At 46.3% G+C, this 13,974-nt stretch overlaps 1 protein-coding gene across 4 annotated transcripts in view; it reads left to right on the plus strand.

Annotated features, from left to right (window-relative positions):
• The window catches only part of NDRG1 (N-myc downstream regulated 1), a 107,635-nt gene that overhangs the window by 62,003 nt on the left and 31,658 nt on the right, over window positions 1-13,974 (plus strand). For 2 of the 4 annotated variants that reach the window (XM_088449703.1, XM_088449705.1), the window contains exons 2-3: window positions 1,566-1,640; window positions 3,518-3,553. In XM_088449703.1, the coding sequence (XP_088305829.1) occupies window positions 1,566-1,640; window positions 3,518-3,553 (111 nt within the window). The remainder of the gene's footprint in view (window positions 1-1,565; window positions 1,641-3,517; window positions 3,554-13,974) is intronic. The other 2 variants (XM_088449704.1, XM_088449706.1) reach the window with 1 other exon arrangement.

A 13,974-nucleotide genomic window follows, 5' to 3' on the forward strand; every position in this document is an offset into this window, starting at 1 on the left:
CTGTTTTCTGGCATTTAGGTGCAAATAGCTGATCATCAGTTACACCCATACATTACCAGATTTTCATTCCAATCAACAAATTGGCTGGTTGGATGTAAGTTGGTCTAGTGTGTGGCCAGCTTCAGAAGGTTAGTTCTGCCTTGTAACTTTAAAATTTAGCCAGGAGCTAGCAGAGATCACACCGGTTCCTTCATCTCTGAACCTACTACATAACCCCCAAAGTGTCTATGGGCTCAATTTATTAACATTATTTTTACTAAAATAAAGTGAAAAAGGGTGTTTTCACACCCGTTTCACATTATTTTAGCATCACCTGTAGTTACTACAGGGCAATTGGAGTAGAATTAGTAAAATTCTACTCCAACCCCTAGTATCACTTATTTTTAGTAAAGCAGATCGCATTTCCCATAATTGTAATGGGAAATGTGATCCGACCATAGTTACTAAAAATAAATTGTAAAAAAATACCGGGGGAAGCCCTGTGATAATAACGCCACCTGGAGGTGGCGTTATCCAGGGTCTCCCCCGGTTACCGGGCTCCCACTCTGCTCTAACGGGGAGAGCAGAGCCGGGAGCCGGTACCAGTAATCAGCTATGTGGTCTAAATAGACCGCAAGCTGATTGCTGTAAAAAAAAAAAAAAAAAAAAAATGAAACATATTTTTTTTTTACTTACCTGACTCCAGGGACCGGTGATCGGGCATCCGGTGATGGCTCCTCTCCGGTCAGCTGGTCTCCCACAGTGCCCTGTGCCCGGTCATCAGGTGATCGGGCCCCAGTGCAGTATGGGAGATCACCTGATCGGGAAGCCCGGAGATCACCGGAGGCCAGGAGGATGCAGGTAAGTGTAATGAAGGGAGGGGGGGTCGCGGGGGTCCGCGATCGCGGGGGGGGGGGCTTAGCGCCGGTGGGGGGCAGCAGCGGCGGTGGGTCGGCGCATGCGCGGGCTCTTAGTCGTGGTATTTTTTCTGAAAATACCGCGACTAGAGTGCGGATGGGATCCGCAGGGACAGAGCTTTATCGCTAGCTCTGTCCCTGCAAGGGATTTATAGTAAATCCCTGTGATATTGCCTGAATTCGCAATGCGAATTCACTCGGTAATATCACACTACAATCCGCATTCAATATGTGGATTGTAGTAAATAGAGCCCTAAGGGAGGAATAACTTCCTTCTAAGAAAACACAAAACTCTGCAAGAGGACTTTTCATATATGGCTGAGTCACCAATTCAAGTAGGATAGAAACCCTAAGTGTCCAGCTGCGATACATATTATACAATGTATACTTCCCTGTCCCAGCTTGTCTCTTCATTGCTTGTGTGTCCCCATCTGTGGCTTTCAGCGTGGAGACTGCATAATCTGGCTTGTTGCATTATCATGAATCAATTCATTATCTCATCATCGTTTAAATTTAAAAAAAAAAAAGCTGACACAAGCTGCAGCTATGGTTGTGACAGTCCTTTTTCCATGGGGGATTGCGTAATAGGATTCCCGTTAAATACTGAGGATGCGTAAATTAATGCCACATGTTGCACGTTTTAATGAATTGAGTTATTTCTTTTTGCAGATCGACAAAATGTCTACACAGCTCCAAGACCTTAATTTTGGAGAGGGGAAGCCCCTCTTGGTGGAAAGAGAAGAGGTAATTATTAACCCCTTTTATACAGGAAGCAAAGGCTTTGCAGCAGCAGCACAGAATGGGGCAGGATGTTCTCCCAATCCCTATAGTTACAGCATTTCCTTATCAAACTTTTTGGATGGGAGCAGTTCTTCAGGAATGTATCCTTTTTGGCCCCCACAGTCTGGCTGCGGCAGCATCTGAATGTGATGTGGACGGTGCCAGGCAGTAACTAGATAGTAGAACATACTAAAGCAAAGGAAAACCCCACAAGGGTACATCAGACAATATACAGTCTGTACGGCTGATTCTGAGTCGCACGCCGTGCTGATGATCATGGTGTTGAGTGTTTTTGTTTTTTGCTACTGCACATGCGTCTATGGGGGAGATTTATCCGAACTTGGATAGAGAGAAAGTGGAGAGCGGTAAAGTCCAAACCTATCTGCTCCTAACTGTCATATTTCAAACACGGCCTGTAAAATGTCAGTAAGGACCTGATTGGCTGGTACTTTATCTCTCTCCAAGGTTTGGTACATCTGCCCCTTTTTTTTCTTTTTACACTTTGATAGGTCAGGAACCCTAAGTCTCTAAAAAGTCACATGGCGCATGCGTTCCCTGGGGGGCAGGCACGGAGGCGCAATTGCGATTGAAATGCGCAGTCTCCGAAATGTATTGGAAATGTTTTGGGCGTTCCTGGGCGGTGACTGAAGTCGCTCCTCGGATGCACAAAAAATGGTCCGCTTGATGGGAGACTCGCGGGTGTTGCCGCCAAAGTGGTTTGAACTCTGGAACTTGCACCAGCCCCATGCGAGGTGCAGATTCTTCGTCAAAGGTGCGACATAAGCTGACATCTGCAGACGCACCAAGCGGTGTTACAGCATCTGCAGACGCACCAAGCGGTGTTACAGCATCTGCAGACGCACCAAGCAGGCGCCTTAGTCCTTGTACAGTCAGATGCATGGATGTACACCAGGGGAAGGGCTGATGCTAGTATTGGCACATAGCTGCAGGCGCCACTATGGCAGACGCTAAAACTGTCGCATCGTGCGAATCAGAATCAGCCCCTGTGTGTTATTTTACTGTATGTATTTAAGCTAATAAACTAAAATAAGAGCTGATCCAGGTGACAAAAGGACCCTATAAGCTAGATGGGTACTAAAATCCTTTTCATAAAATTCACATATACATTTCCCCTTACAATCACTGATTATTTTTTTTCGGAATTAAACATATTCAGTAATCCCCTATAAACTAATTATTTAATATGAGTCAGACTTACCGAGATGGATACAATCTGGGGAATTTGGAGCAATAAATTAATGTGGTATTAATGGCCATTTAGACTTGGACTTAATAGGTCAGGAACATAGATAATATATAACATTATATATAATATATATATATATATATATATATATATATATATATACACAGTTACTGTGTATAAATATTATAATATTTATACACACAGTAATAATATATATTAATATATATAATATTTATACACACAGTAATAATATATATTAATATATATATTATTTATACACAGTATTAAAAAAATATATATTTATACACAGTATTAAAAAAAATGTATACACAGTATTAATATGTAAATATATATAATTACTGAGTGTATAAATATAATATTTATACACACAGTAATAAAATATGACTGTGTGTGTGTATAATATGTGTTTTATGAAATACAAAAAGTGGAGACAAGCGCCTTATAGTGTAGTATCTTAATACAGTTTATTGTCACACAGATATAAAATTGCGTACCATGTGGCCCCAATATATGTGATCTATTTATTTTTTGTTTGTTTTATTGTAAATTAACAAGTGATGTAGATCTCTTTTCCAAATGAACTAAATTACCTTCTCCCCTTTGTGTTTTATAGGGAATTACTGTATTATTGCAAGAATATGAAATTAAGGTAACTAATCAAACTAACCATGAACTACTCGCCTTTCCTCCTCCTATAAGCTCATCTCACTGTAAGATCATCCGCTATCGTACAGGTCTATTACACATTTCTTACTTCTGCCACCTTTACAATCTGTCTGTTAGAAAGATAACGGTACAAACTTTACCAAGCGTTGTGAGATTGTTGTACTTGCTCTTTTTTTGTCATTGTAGTGTATAACAGATTGTAAGTTTACGAGCAGGGCCTTCCTACATGTATATCTGTGTGTTACTACCCAGTTTTGTTCTATTTATGTTTCCAATTGTAAAGCGCAACGGAATATGCTGCGCTATATAAGAAACTGTTAATAAATAAGTAACAGCTAAAGTAAAACAATATATATTGAGAAACAAGTGAAGGGATGTACTAAGAAATGCAATTAAAATCGCAAAGTCCGGCTCTCCCGCTAAGAGCTGTCCTTTGTGATGACCCCGGATAGAGGGACTTCCGAGTTTAACAACCAGAAGCCCTTCTGCACAGAAGGACTCGTGTGCGAAGAGTGGAGCTGGGAGGGGTGCGATGGGATCCCTCTCACAAGGTGTCCCGATAAGAAGCCCATTGGCTTGCGCTTGCACTTAGTACATATGGGAAATACCCCATGAAAACTGCATTTACAGGGATTTCCCACATTTTTCAGTTTAGTACATCCCGCCCTAAGTACCTACTGCAGTCGTTATTTTGTTTGTTTTCAGATGGAAGACTTTAGTCATTACTACTTGGAAGAAATGTATCCTCTTAGCTTATTTATTCTAATGACCTGAATGTTGGTCTCAGCAGGCTCTTACCAGTGTACGTGCCTCCTCTCACTGGTCTTGTTTTCCCGGTGCATGTGCTATATGTGGGTCTGCAGGAAGTTAGCCGAGGCTAATCCATGTAACCGCAGTTATATTCGCCAATCTCCAAATCCCATGTACGTGTGGCTGTCCTTAGGCTGACAGTGAAGGAAACAAACCTAAACGTCATCAATAAGGAACATCCCTCTCTGGTGGTTCTTAAACTATGTGTGGTGGCTGTTGTCTGTGGAAACTACTTTAAGTCCTGAAAGGGCTACAACCCCTATTATACAGATATGATAAACCTGTAATGAAAATGGGGGAACAGACTGGGCTGAAAGGGGCAATCGTATTTCTGTCAGTTTGTATATACCACACAGTGGGCCTGATTCAGACCCGCTCGCGAGCGCATAGCGCTCGCAAGCGGGTCAATGGTCCCCCACAGCGCTACGGCTCCGGCACAGCGCTGTGGCGTGCGTATGCGTGAGACCCGGCCAGCGACGGGCGCTCCGCCGCTACGGATCTCGCACCAATACGGGGCGGCTGTCGATTGTGTGATTGACAGCTCGCCCCGTTTTGGAGGTGGGCAGGGGGGGTGGCTGGCCAAACGGAGGCGTTCCCAAAGGAACGCCTGCCGTTTGGGAGTGGCCTCAGAAGTGAGCTTCCAGCTCTATTAGAGCCGGTAGCTCACTGGGGCTTGCGATGGACAAGACCCTACCACAAGGGTCTCGTTGCAAGCCCGATGGTCGCGACCATCACCTGGCCGCTCACAAAAGCTGTGGGTGGTCACCCACAGCTTAGCGAGCGGCCAGGAGGCCGAATTAAAAAAAAAAATGCCACCCTGATTCAGAGCAAGCGCTCTGAAAGAGCGTCCGGCTCTGAATCAGGCCCAGTGTACACTGCACATTGCAAGAAGCAAGCAGTATAAAATGGACTTTAGAATTAATATTTTTGCCCCACCCCCCCTCCAAGAACGTACGCTTTGCTAGGTGATGGGAGATGTACTGCAACAAAGGCTAAATGAAAGGGGCTTAAGTTTGAAATGTAACAGCTGCAATGGTCAGTAATGGAACCGTGGATGTCACCTGGTTAAGATAGAGGTTAGTTTGAATACCGATTGTGGAACGATAAACCACGGAAACGTAATATTCTGCATCAACTACTACACATTCTTATTAATCTAAAGTACATTCATAGGCCCGTATTCAATATGAGCCTGGCAAAAGCAATACTTTTTCGCCGATGACGTCATTTTCGCCTGTTTTGATTTTACTCCGTATTCAATTTGAAAGACTTTCCGCCTAGGCAGAAAGTCAATGCAATGTAATAGGCGAAAAAGTTTCGCCTATTAATGGGATGCCGAAAAAAGTGCAGAATTGGGGTTTTGGGGTGCAACGTTGCGGGAACCACCCTGCAGCCTACAGACAGTCCCCCAAAGGTAAACTGTCAAAAATAATAAAAAAAAAACACTTGACACCCCAAAAAATTACTTTGAAAAAGGGGGCAAAAAAAAAAATTTGGGGGTACAAAGTTAAAAACTAGCGAACTTGCCTCTGGGGGGTCCCCAAGTATGCCCATGTGTTTTTTCGATTGCAGGTGTTTGCGGCAGGTGGATTTTTCACAATTTTTTCAACTTTACTTTAGCAACTTTTAAATATGCTGACCCCCATTTTCAAGTACCCCAAATTTGCTGGGATAAATTATTTTCTGCAAAAAATACTCCTGAATACTATTCTGCACCACGTATACAAAAACGCTATTTAGCAGCTATTGAGCCCGTTTAAAAACACCCAATACCTTCAGCAAACCAAATCGGGGGGTACCATAGGGAACCCCCATGTCAGAGCATCTTTTGGGGGCTGATTTCCCCAAATCTGACAGTACTTTCCGCCTGTTCAAGTTTCGCTGGGTCCCGTTTTCGTGTACTTTCAAACTGAATACGGGGTAAAGCGTGCACGCGCGCGATACTTTTCGCCTGTTTTGCAAGTGGTAAAGTATCGCGGGTCTGCTCAAATTGAATACAGTCATAGTTGGGAATCGAGCTTGGTACCTTCAGGCACTGCAGTCAGACAGCTTACCAATTGAGCCACCTGCTAGAACAGTGAAAGCCTATGAATTCTAACTATATCAAGCTACTACACATTCTTCTTAATCTAAAATAGTCAGGTGGCAACGCCTACTTTTGACGCATGTGCCGGGGGGGGGTGGAAGGCGCAATTTTTCTTCGTGCCCTGGGCACCAAATAACCTAGTTACGCCTCTGGTGCTCAGATATGACCACTGATCGCATCCACTGCTCACGCACAGAACCGGGGACATCTGACGCAGATCAGGTGGTCATCAGTCTTCTGAGTAGATCTAAGATAACGTAGACGCAGCCTATCTCTAGACACGCACAGGGCTCTGCTGCTGCGAGCAAGAGCGCAGTGACTAATTTATGCACCCCCCTGAAACAGTGTTTAAATGACCAGGCGCACCTGCATTTCTCTAACCACTCTGTTACCTCCCCCCCCCCCTTTCAAACGCTGACTACCTGTCGCTCACTTTGTCAGTGATTCCTCTTCGTGAGCGTAATCATAAATCAATCGCTGCGCGTGTGCGACGTGGCTCACATGCATGGCTAACGATCGATCTGTGTAAATATCAGCACTGCGTGCATCTCTGTATCGGGAACCAAGTCTGCCAGACTTTTTTCCGCAAGACGTGATTCTTGAACTTTCGCCACAGAAGTTAAAGTGTGACGATAGCTAGTGACCAGGCGGATTTCCACAACTGGTCAAGTTCAGTCAGAGTCCATTAAATTTAGGGCCCGATTCAGACCTGCTCGCTAGGCTGCGTTCGCACGTAGCCTGCAAATGTTTGCAATCTGTGCATGCGTATAAGACTCCTTGCGCAAACCTGTCCATCCGATCGCCCCTTTGTACATAGGCGCCTCGCTAGAATGAGTGACAGCACGAGCCGTTTGTGGGCGGTGACGGGGGCTGGTCGATGGAACCAGGGGCGTGGTGGTGCGAACACAGGCGTGTCTGTGCGTCTTAATGCCGTTTCAGAGGCGTACATAATTAAGACGCAGCGTCATAATACACGTCACCTGGCTGAATTACACACTGAAGCACTCTCAGTGCTTGCGGTGGGGTATGGTCAGTCACAAGTACATACACTTCCTGGAGGTGACGCATACTTGCTGACTATCTGGCTGCCCCTTCCGGGAGGGAGCAGCCAGATCGGCATTACTGGGGGGCGTGGCCAACAAACGGGGGCGGGGCGGCCAGATGACACATTTTGTGGGCGCAGCGGGGGGCGGAGACACGCGAGTGCATCATTTTGGCCCCGCCCCCGCTTCACACTGCCGATATTACAGGCAGTATGATGCAGGGGGCGGTGCCAAAATGACGCTAATCGCGTCACTGCCCCCCTTCGCTGCCGGGGGGTTTTACAAACAATCTGGGTGGGCCAGGAGGGGTCTGCTGCAGCCGGGAGACTTGCCTGCCTTCCCGGGAGGTCGGGAGCGGCACCCGATTTTCGGGAGGCTCCCGACCAAATCGGGAGGGTAGGTAAGTATGAGTTGACGTATGTTACTAAGGGAAAGTGGGCGTCTTGTGTCAGGCTGGTGGGTGTCTAAATCATACATGCCTACCCTCCCGGTTTTCGCGGGAGGCTCCCGATTTTTTGGGTAACCCCCGGCACCCCCGGAAAAGGGTAGGCATTTCTCCCGCATTCTGCCCACTTCCTAGTGAAGTGGGCAGAATGAGGAGAATACCCGCGGCGATCGTGGGTCTCCGTGAAGGGGGCGGGGCTTAAGATGTGATTCTGCATGAATCACAGCATTTGGCCCTGCCCCCTATGTAAATTTTACCCAATCGCGGCAGTTTTGCCGCGAGGGGGCGGGGCTTAATTATGTGAATCTTTAGGCCCCGCCCCCATCGACCCCCTGCTGCTTCTCTTACCCGGGACGCGAGATTTACTTACTTTGCATACGAATGCATCTAGCGAGCGGGTCTGAATCTGGCCCTCTGATAATTATCAGCATATATAAAGGAATCCTCTTTTTTTTCCCCTACTGAATGTTTCTTTTTTCATTCAGCTGTATAACTGCCCTGGCAGTAAGGCCCATTTACACACATGCAGACAGGCAGCCACGAAGGCCAGCTTTGGGGATTTAAATAAATACTCTGAAAGGTTATCGTGACATTTTGATGTGTTTTCCGTCCTTCGAGTAAACATGCGAGGCCAAAGTTATGATTGGAGCTATTGCGCTATTTAAAGGTCACAATGCCTGAACAGATGGCGACCGCCTTCATCCCTACATCAGATTACCGACCTAGACTCAGGTCTTCCCTCCCCAGCCCCAAGATAGTGTTTTAATGCAAATCGGTGGTTAAAGAGCCTGGTTCCTTAATAACACTGACATTTGCTCGGGCTGTGCAGCCATCTGCTTACAGTCTGCGCTTTCCTCACCGGTATCACGCGGAGTCCGGCGCAGAAATAATTGAGATAAACTGAGCAATTAAGTGATTTCTAACGGCCTATTTTCAATTAATTCTGTTCTGACTAGAAAATACAGCAATTTTCTCAAACAAGAAGTTATTTTATAATATACAGTAAATTAAGGGCCTGATTCAGAGCTGAATGCTCTGACCAGAGCGCTAGCTCTGAATCAGGGCCCTCCTCCATGACCACCCACAGCATATGCGAGCGTCCATGATGATGGTTGCGATGGTCTTGACCATCGCAACCATCAGGCTTGCGACGGAGACCCTGCGTTAGGGTCTCACTGCCGCAAGCCCTGGAGTGATTTTGGCTCTATCAGAGCCAAAATCACTCCCACTGACATCACTAGTGATGTCCCTCCGTCACTAGCTCCCTACGTCGTGCGCATGCGCAGTGGGGGAACATCGACCCGCTTGCGAGCGTCCTGCGCTCGCGAGCGGGTCTGAATGACCCCCTAAGTCTCTACAGAGTGCAGAGAGGAGGTTTTTTTTTTTATAAAGAACATTAAGGGTCTCATTCAGACCCGCTCGCAAGCGGGTCGATGTTTGGCTGTGTGCAGCGGCCACACTGCGCGTGCGCAAGCTCCGAAGCGAGAGATAAATTCTCTCGCTCCGGGGCTCACTACAAAAGGGGCAGCTGTAGGTGGTGATCGACAGCTCGTTTGTGGGCGGCCCCACTGACATCACCAGTGATGTCAGTGGGAGAGCTTCTGGCTCTATTAGAGCTGAAAGCTCTCTGGGGCTTACAGCAGACAAGACCCTACCACAAGGGTCTCGTCGCAAGCCCCAATGGTCACGATGGTCAAACAGAGGCGTTCCCGATGGAATGCCTGCCATTTGGGGGCGATCCCACTGACATCACTCGCGATTTCAGTGGTGAGCTTCCGGCTCTAATAGAGCCGAAAGCTCACTGGGGCTTGCGGCAGACGAGACCCTACCGCAAGGGTCTCGTCGCAAGCCCCGATGGTCGCGATGGTCTTGACCATCGCGACCATCATCCTGGTCGCTCGTTAAGGCTGTGGGTGGCAACCCACAGCCTAGCGAGCGGCCAGGAGGCCGTATAATTGTTTAGATGTGGCCGCCCTCATTCAGAGCGAGCGCTTGCATTTTGCGAACGGCTCTGAATGAGGTCCTAAGTGTAGACTCTAAAGGGGTATATTTACTAAAGGTCGATTTCAATCGATAAAAATCGATAATTGTATTTCTGGAGCTAAATCAAACACATACAAACAGACAATTTTGGATTTGTTTTTATTGGTATTAGTAAATGTGTGATTTAGCTCCAGGAACACAATATTGATATTGTAGGTATTATTTTTTTATTTATTTAATCGATTTAAAAATAAACCCTTAGTAAATATACTCCAAATGGTCTTCTATCGCTGCTATTTATCAATGATCCTGGCCCTGCAGAGGTAAGCATAGACATACTGGACCTCATTCAGAGCCGGTCGCACAGAGGGTGCGGTCGGTCTGATTGAGGGGAGGACCTCTTGAATTTTCAAGACATCCTCTTTTGCGGTGGTAAGGCTGTGGGTTAAGCCTTACGACCGCCTAAGGTGATGGTCGCGATGGTCAAGACCATCGCGACCATCGGGGCTTACGACAAGACCCTAGGGTAGGGTCTCCCTTGTTGTAAGCCCCGGAGAGCTTTCGGCTCTGTCTGAGCCGGAAGCTCTCCACTGACATCACTAGTGATGTCAGTGGGGCCGCCCCCAAATGGAAGGCGTTCCCATGGGAACGCCCCCATTTGGGCTGCCACCCCCCCGGCCCGCCTTCCAAACGGGGCGAGCTGTCAATCAACATCGACAGCTCGCCCCCTTTGGATCGAGACCCGCTACGACCGGCGCTGTCGGTCGTATCGGGTCTCACGCATGCGCGCGCCTTCGTGCACATGCTCTGTGGGGGGCCATCGACCCGGTCCCAGCGCATCGGCGCTAATGACCGGGTCTGAATGACCCCCACTGTACCTTTCCACCAACCTGTCGTTGTCCTCCTGCGAAAGCATTACCCAGGTCACTCCAGGCCACGCAGCGTTTGAAGTTACATTCTGTTTCATTTAAAATATTGCGCATCGGTTTTGATTAAATGGGTCTTACAAAATGATCAGCTGCCTAAATCTATTCTGCACTTATAAGTCAATCAGTAATCCTATTTATTACAGTGTGTGTATTATAATTTTGTAACTTAATAGCACAACAATCTGTGTGGCAGAAGAATACGGTGTAGTGACCTTTGGATGTCTATATCTGCATAGCAGGAATAACTCAGTTGCCAGTCAGTCTGCACACGTCGGGTTAGCAGAGGTACATTGGGTGGGGGCTCATTGTGCTCATTGCATTTATCTCTGCTCAGACTTCATTTACTGAGTCAATAGTGGACAGATGGCCCTGATCTATCACGGATCGCAATAGCGTACGCAGATCGGTATTGCGATCGTGTACGCAGATGCAAAGCCATCGCAGAGTGAGTGATGGGATGTCAGCGTTTGGGGGTGGTGAAGGGGGAGTTGTCAGAGAAGCAGGTGTGCCTCTCCGTTGAACGTTGTTTTCTGGGCGTGCATAAATTAGCCACTGCGACGGCATACACAGCTTGAGTACTCACTGCGTGCGACGAGAGTTGCAAATTTCTCAGACAGGTCAGATCTGCTGTAATTCTGCATGAGAGTCTGATGTTACTAATGTGTACGCAGGGACTGCGAGGTCTTACGGATGTGAGAAAGTGGTAGTGGGCGTCTCTATGCTGGCTGCGCAGAACTGCTTGCGTAATCGCAGCTGCGATTGTAATAGCGATCCATAATTAATTGGGCCCAGAGAACCCATTAGCTGCTTATGTGACTTTTATGGATGCTGCACAACAGACAGTGGCCAATATTACATGTGCTGGTGGTACGTTGTTATACAGCTGGGTCATTGCTGGAGTCCTGTCCGAATAATATAATGATCGTTGTGCTGTCATTTCACTAGAAGCCTCAGAGGGGCTTAGTAGCAATGGGTGTTGTATGAGAATGTCGACACTAAAATGTTCTGAGTGCTGACATGAAAAATGACAGCATGACACCAGAATGTCGACATATCATTTTTTTTACTTATTTTTTTGCATATTTAAGCCTAACCCTAACCAGAACACTAAACCTAATAATAACACTAATGTACCATACACATTCTGATGTCAACATGTTAATTGTCATCAATTTTCCTGTCGACCTAACAGCCTTTCCGAACGTTGACATTCTGACCCAATACCAGTGGTAATAGGGGTATGAGACGGGTGGATCAGTGCTTATAGGTCACTGACTAGTGAACGTTGAAGTTATTGGAAGTATTGGTTCCATGTATCGCACACACTCACCTGGCCCAGCACAGTCAGACGCTCCTCACCGATTTGTGTCGCTTGAAAGCTTTCCTCAGTAACCTGTCCAGCACTGACTGAAGCAACCTTCATCTATGCATGGAGATGACTTTGGGGTCTATTTACTAAGCAGTTAGGAAAAGTGAAGAGTGAAAAGTGATAGGAGCTGATTGGCTGGCACCTTATCACTTTTCACTCTTCACTTTTCACTTCTCCTAATACTGCTTAGTAAATAGACCCCTTTGTCTCTGAGCGATGCTGTGTACACATACACACTGTACACAGATTCTGTGGTTTCGTTAATGCAGTTTACAAACTGAACGCAAGCATCTGATTGGCTTCCATTGGCTGTAGTGTCCCTACTACTGGGTTAAGCTATGCTTCATACAGCCTCGGTGAGGTATGTAAGGAAGCCTAAGTTAGGCAAGGCACATAATGATGTAATTTGTACCATCACGCCCAACCCCCCCCCTCCCCCGTCCACGCTTACGGGAAGTCGGTGACATATTGATCATGAGTGCTAATTGACCTATGGGCGCTAGAGGGCCAGACTGCAAACACACTACACACAGGACCAATCCCTGTGGCTGCCCAATAATCAACTGGCGGCGCCATCTTTCAGGTGATTTATTCGGAAAGATGGCTTAACACAGGAGTTAGCAAAGACTGTGCCTGAGCCTGCTCCCTTCTAGGGATGGTTAACAACCATCAGTGGTTTTCCCACTGATGGTGGAGATCCAATGTTTCACCGGCTTCGATGGCACAGAGCCAAGCAATAGGTGTTTTTTTTGTTTGTTTTTTTTTCCTCCATGTGCCGAGGGCCGGAGCCCCTTCACGACCCGTGAAGCCCCGCCCCCACTTCCTGATTGGCCTATTGTCCAGCCAGTATTATTTAAAACCATTTAAAAAGTGGATGCGACCATTGATGGTTCACAGCAGATGGTACCATTGGCGTTTGGCATCAATGGAATTAAACCATTGATGGTGACCATATGTGGTCAACCGAACGATGGCCGTCCCTACTCCCTTCTGCACACATACTGTACCATTTCTCTGAATACATCACTGGAAAGATTCTGTAAGATGTTGCGATAGGGACCAGGCATGGGCGAAGGGGCTGGGATGCACTTAAAAGACCCCTGTGAGAAGTCTCGCCATAATTCTGGAGTCCCCTGGACTTACCTAGAGATTTGGGACCTAAGCTATAACTTTTATAAATGCCTAATAGTGTCCCAAATACAGAAATGATCACACAACCTCCATCTTTCCACAAAGATTACAACATTAGAATACCCAATCATAAATGGTCCTTTTATATTATATCTGTATGATAAATAATCAGTGTTTTCTGATGTCATCGCTTTAGGATGTCTAAGACTATTGTAAATAGTGATGTACTCCCCCTTCCCCCTCATCTGTATATTATCAGTGACTAACGCTATCTGTATAATTTACAGTAGTGTTCACATTAACATAGATTGCCTACAGTAGATTACTGGATCTATTTATATATTTCACAAGTGAAACTAAGATATGGGATAATGAGTTCCTTTTATAATTTACAGCAGGCAATGTAGTAAGTGCCCAAGGAGTTATGTGACTGCATGAAAGCCCTAGTTAACTATTTGGGGTATGTCATTCATTATAACGCAGTCTTTTTTTGTGGTCTGACGTAATAAATATCATAACTCGCCAATTCTGCGCAGTGACATCAGAGCTTGCCAAGTCTACGCAGTGACATTAGCGCTCAACAATTTTAAGTGATGGCAATCAAAGTA

The sequence above is a fragment of the Taudactylus pleione genome, unplaced genomic scaffold, assembly GCF_031769625.1.
Source record: "Taudactylus pleione unplaced genomic scaffold, aTauple2 ptg000493l, whole genome shotgun sequence".
NCBI classification, from domain to species: Eukaryota; Metazoa; Chordata; class Amphibia; order Anura; family Myobatrachidae; genus Taudactylus; species Taudactylus pleione.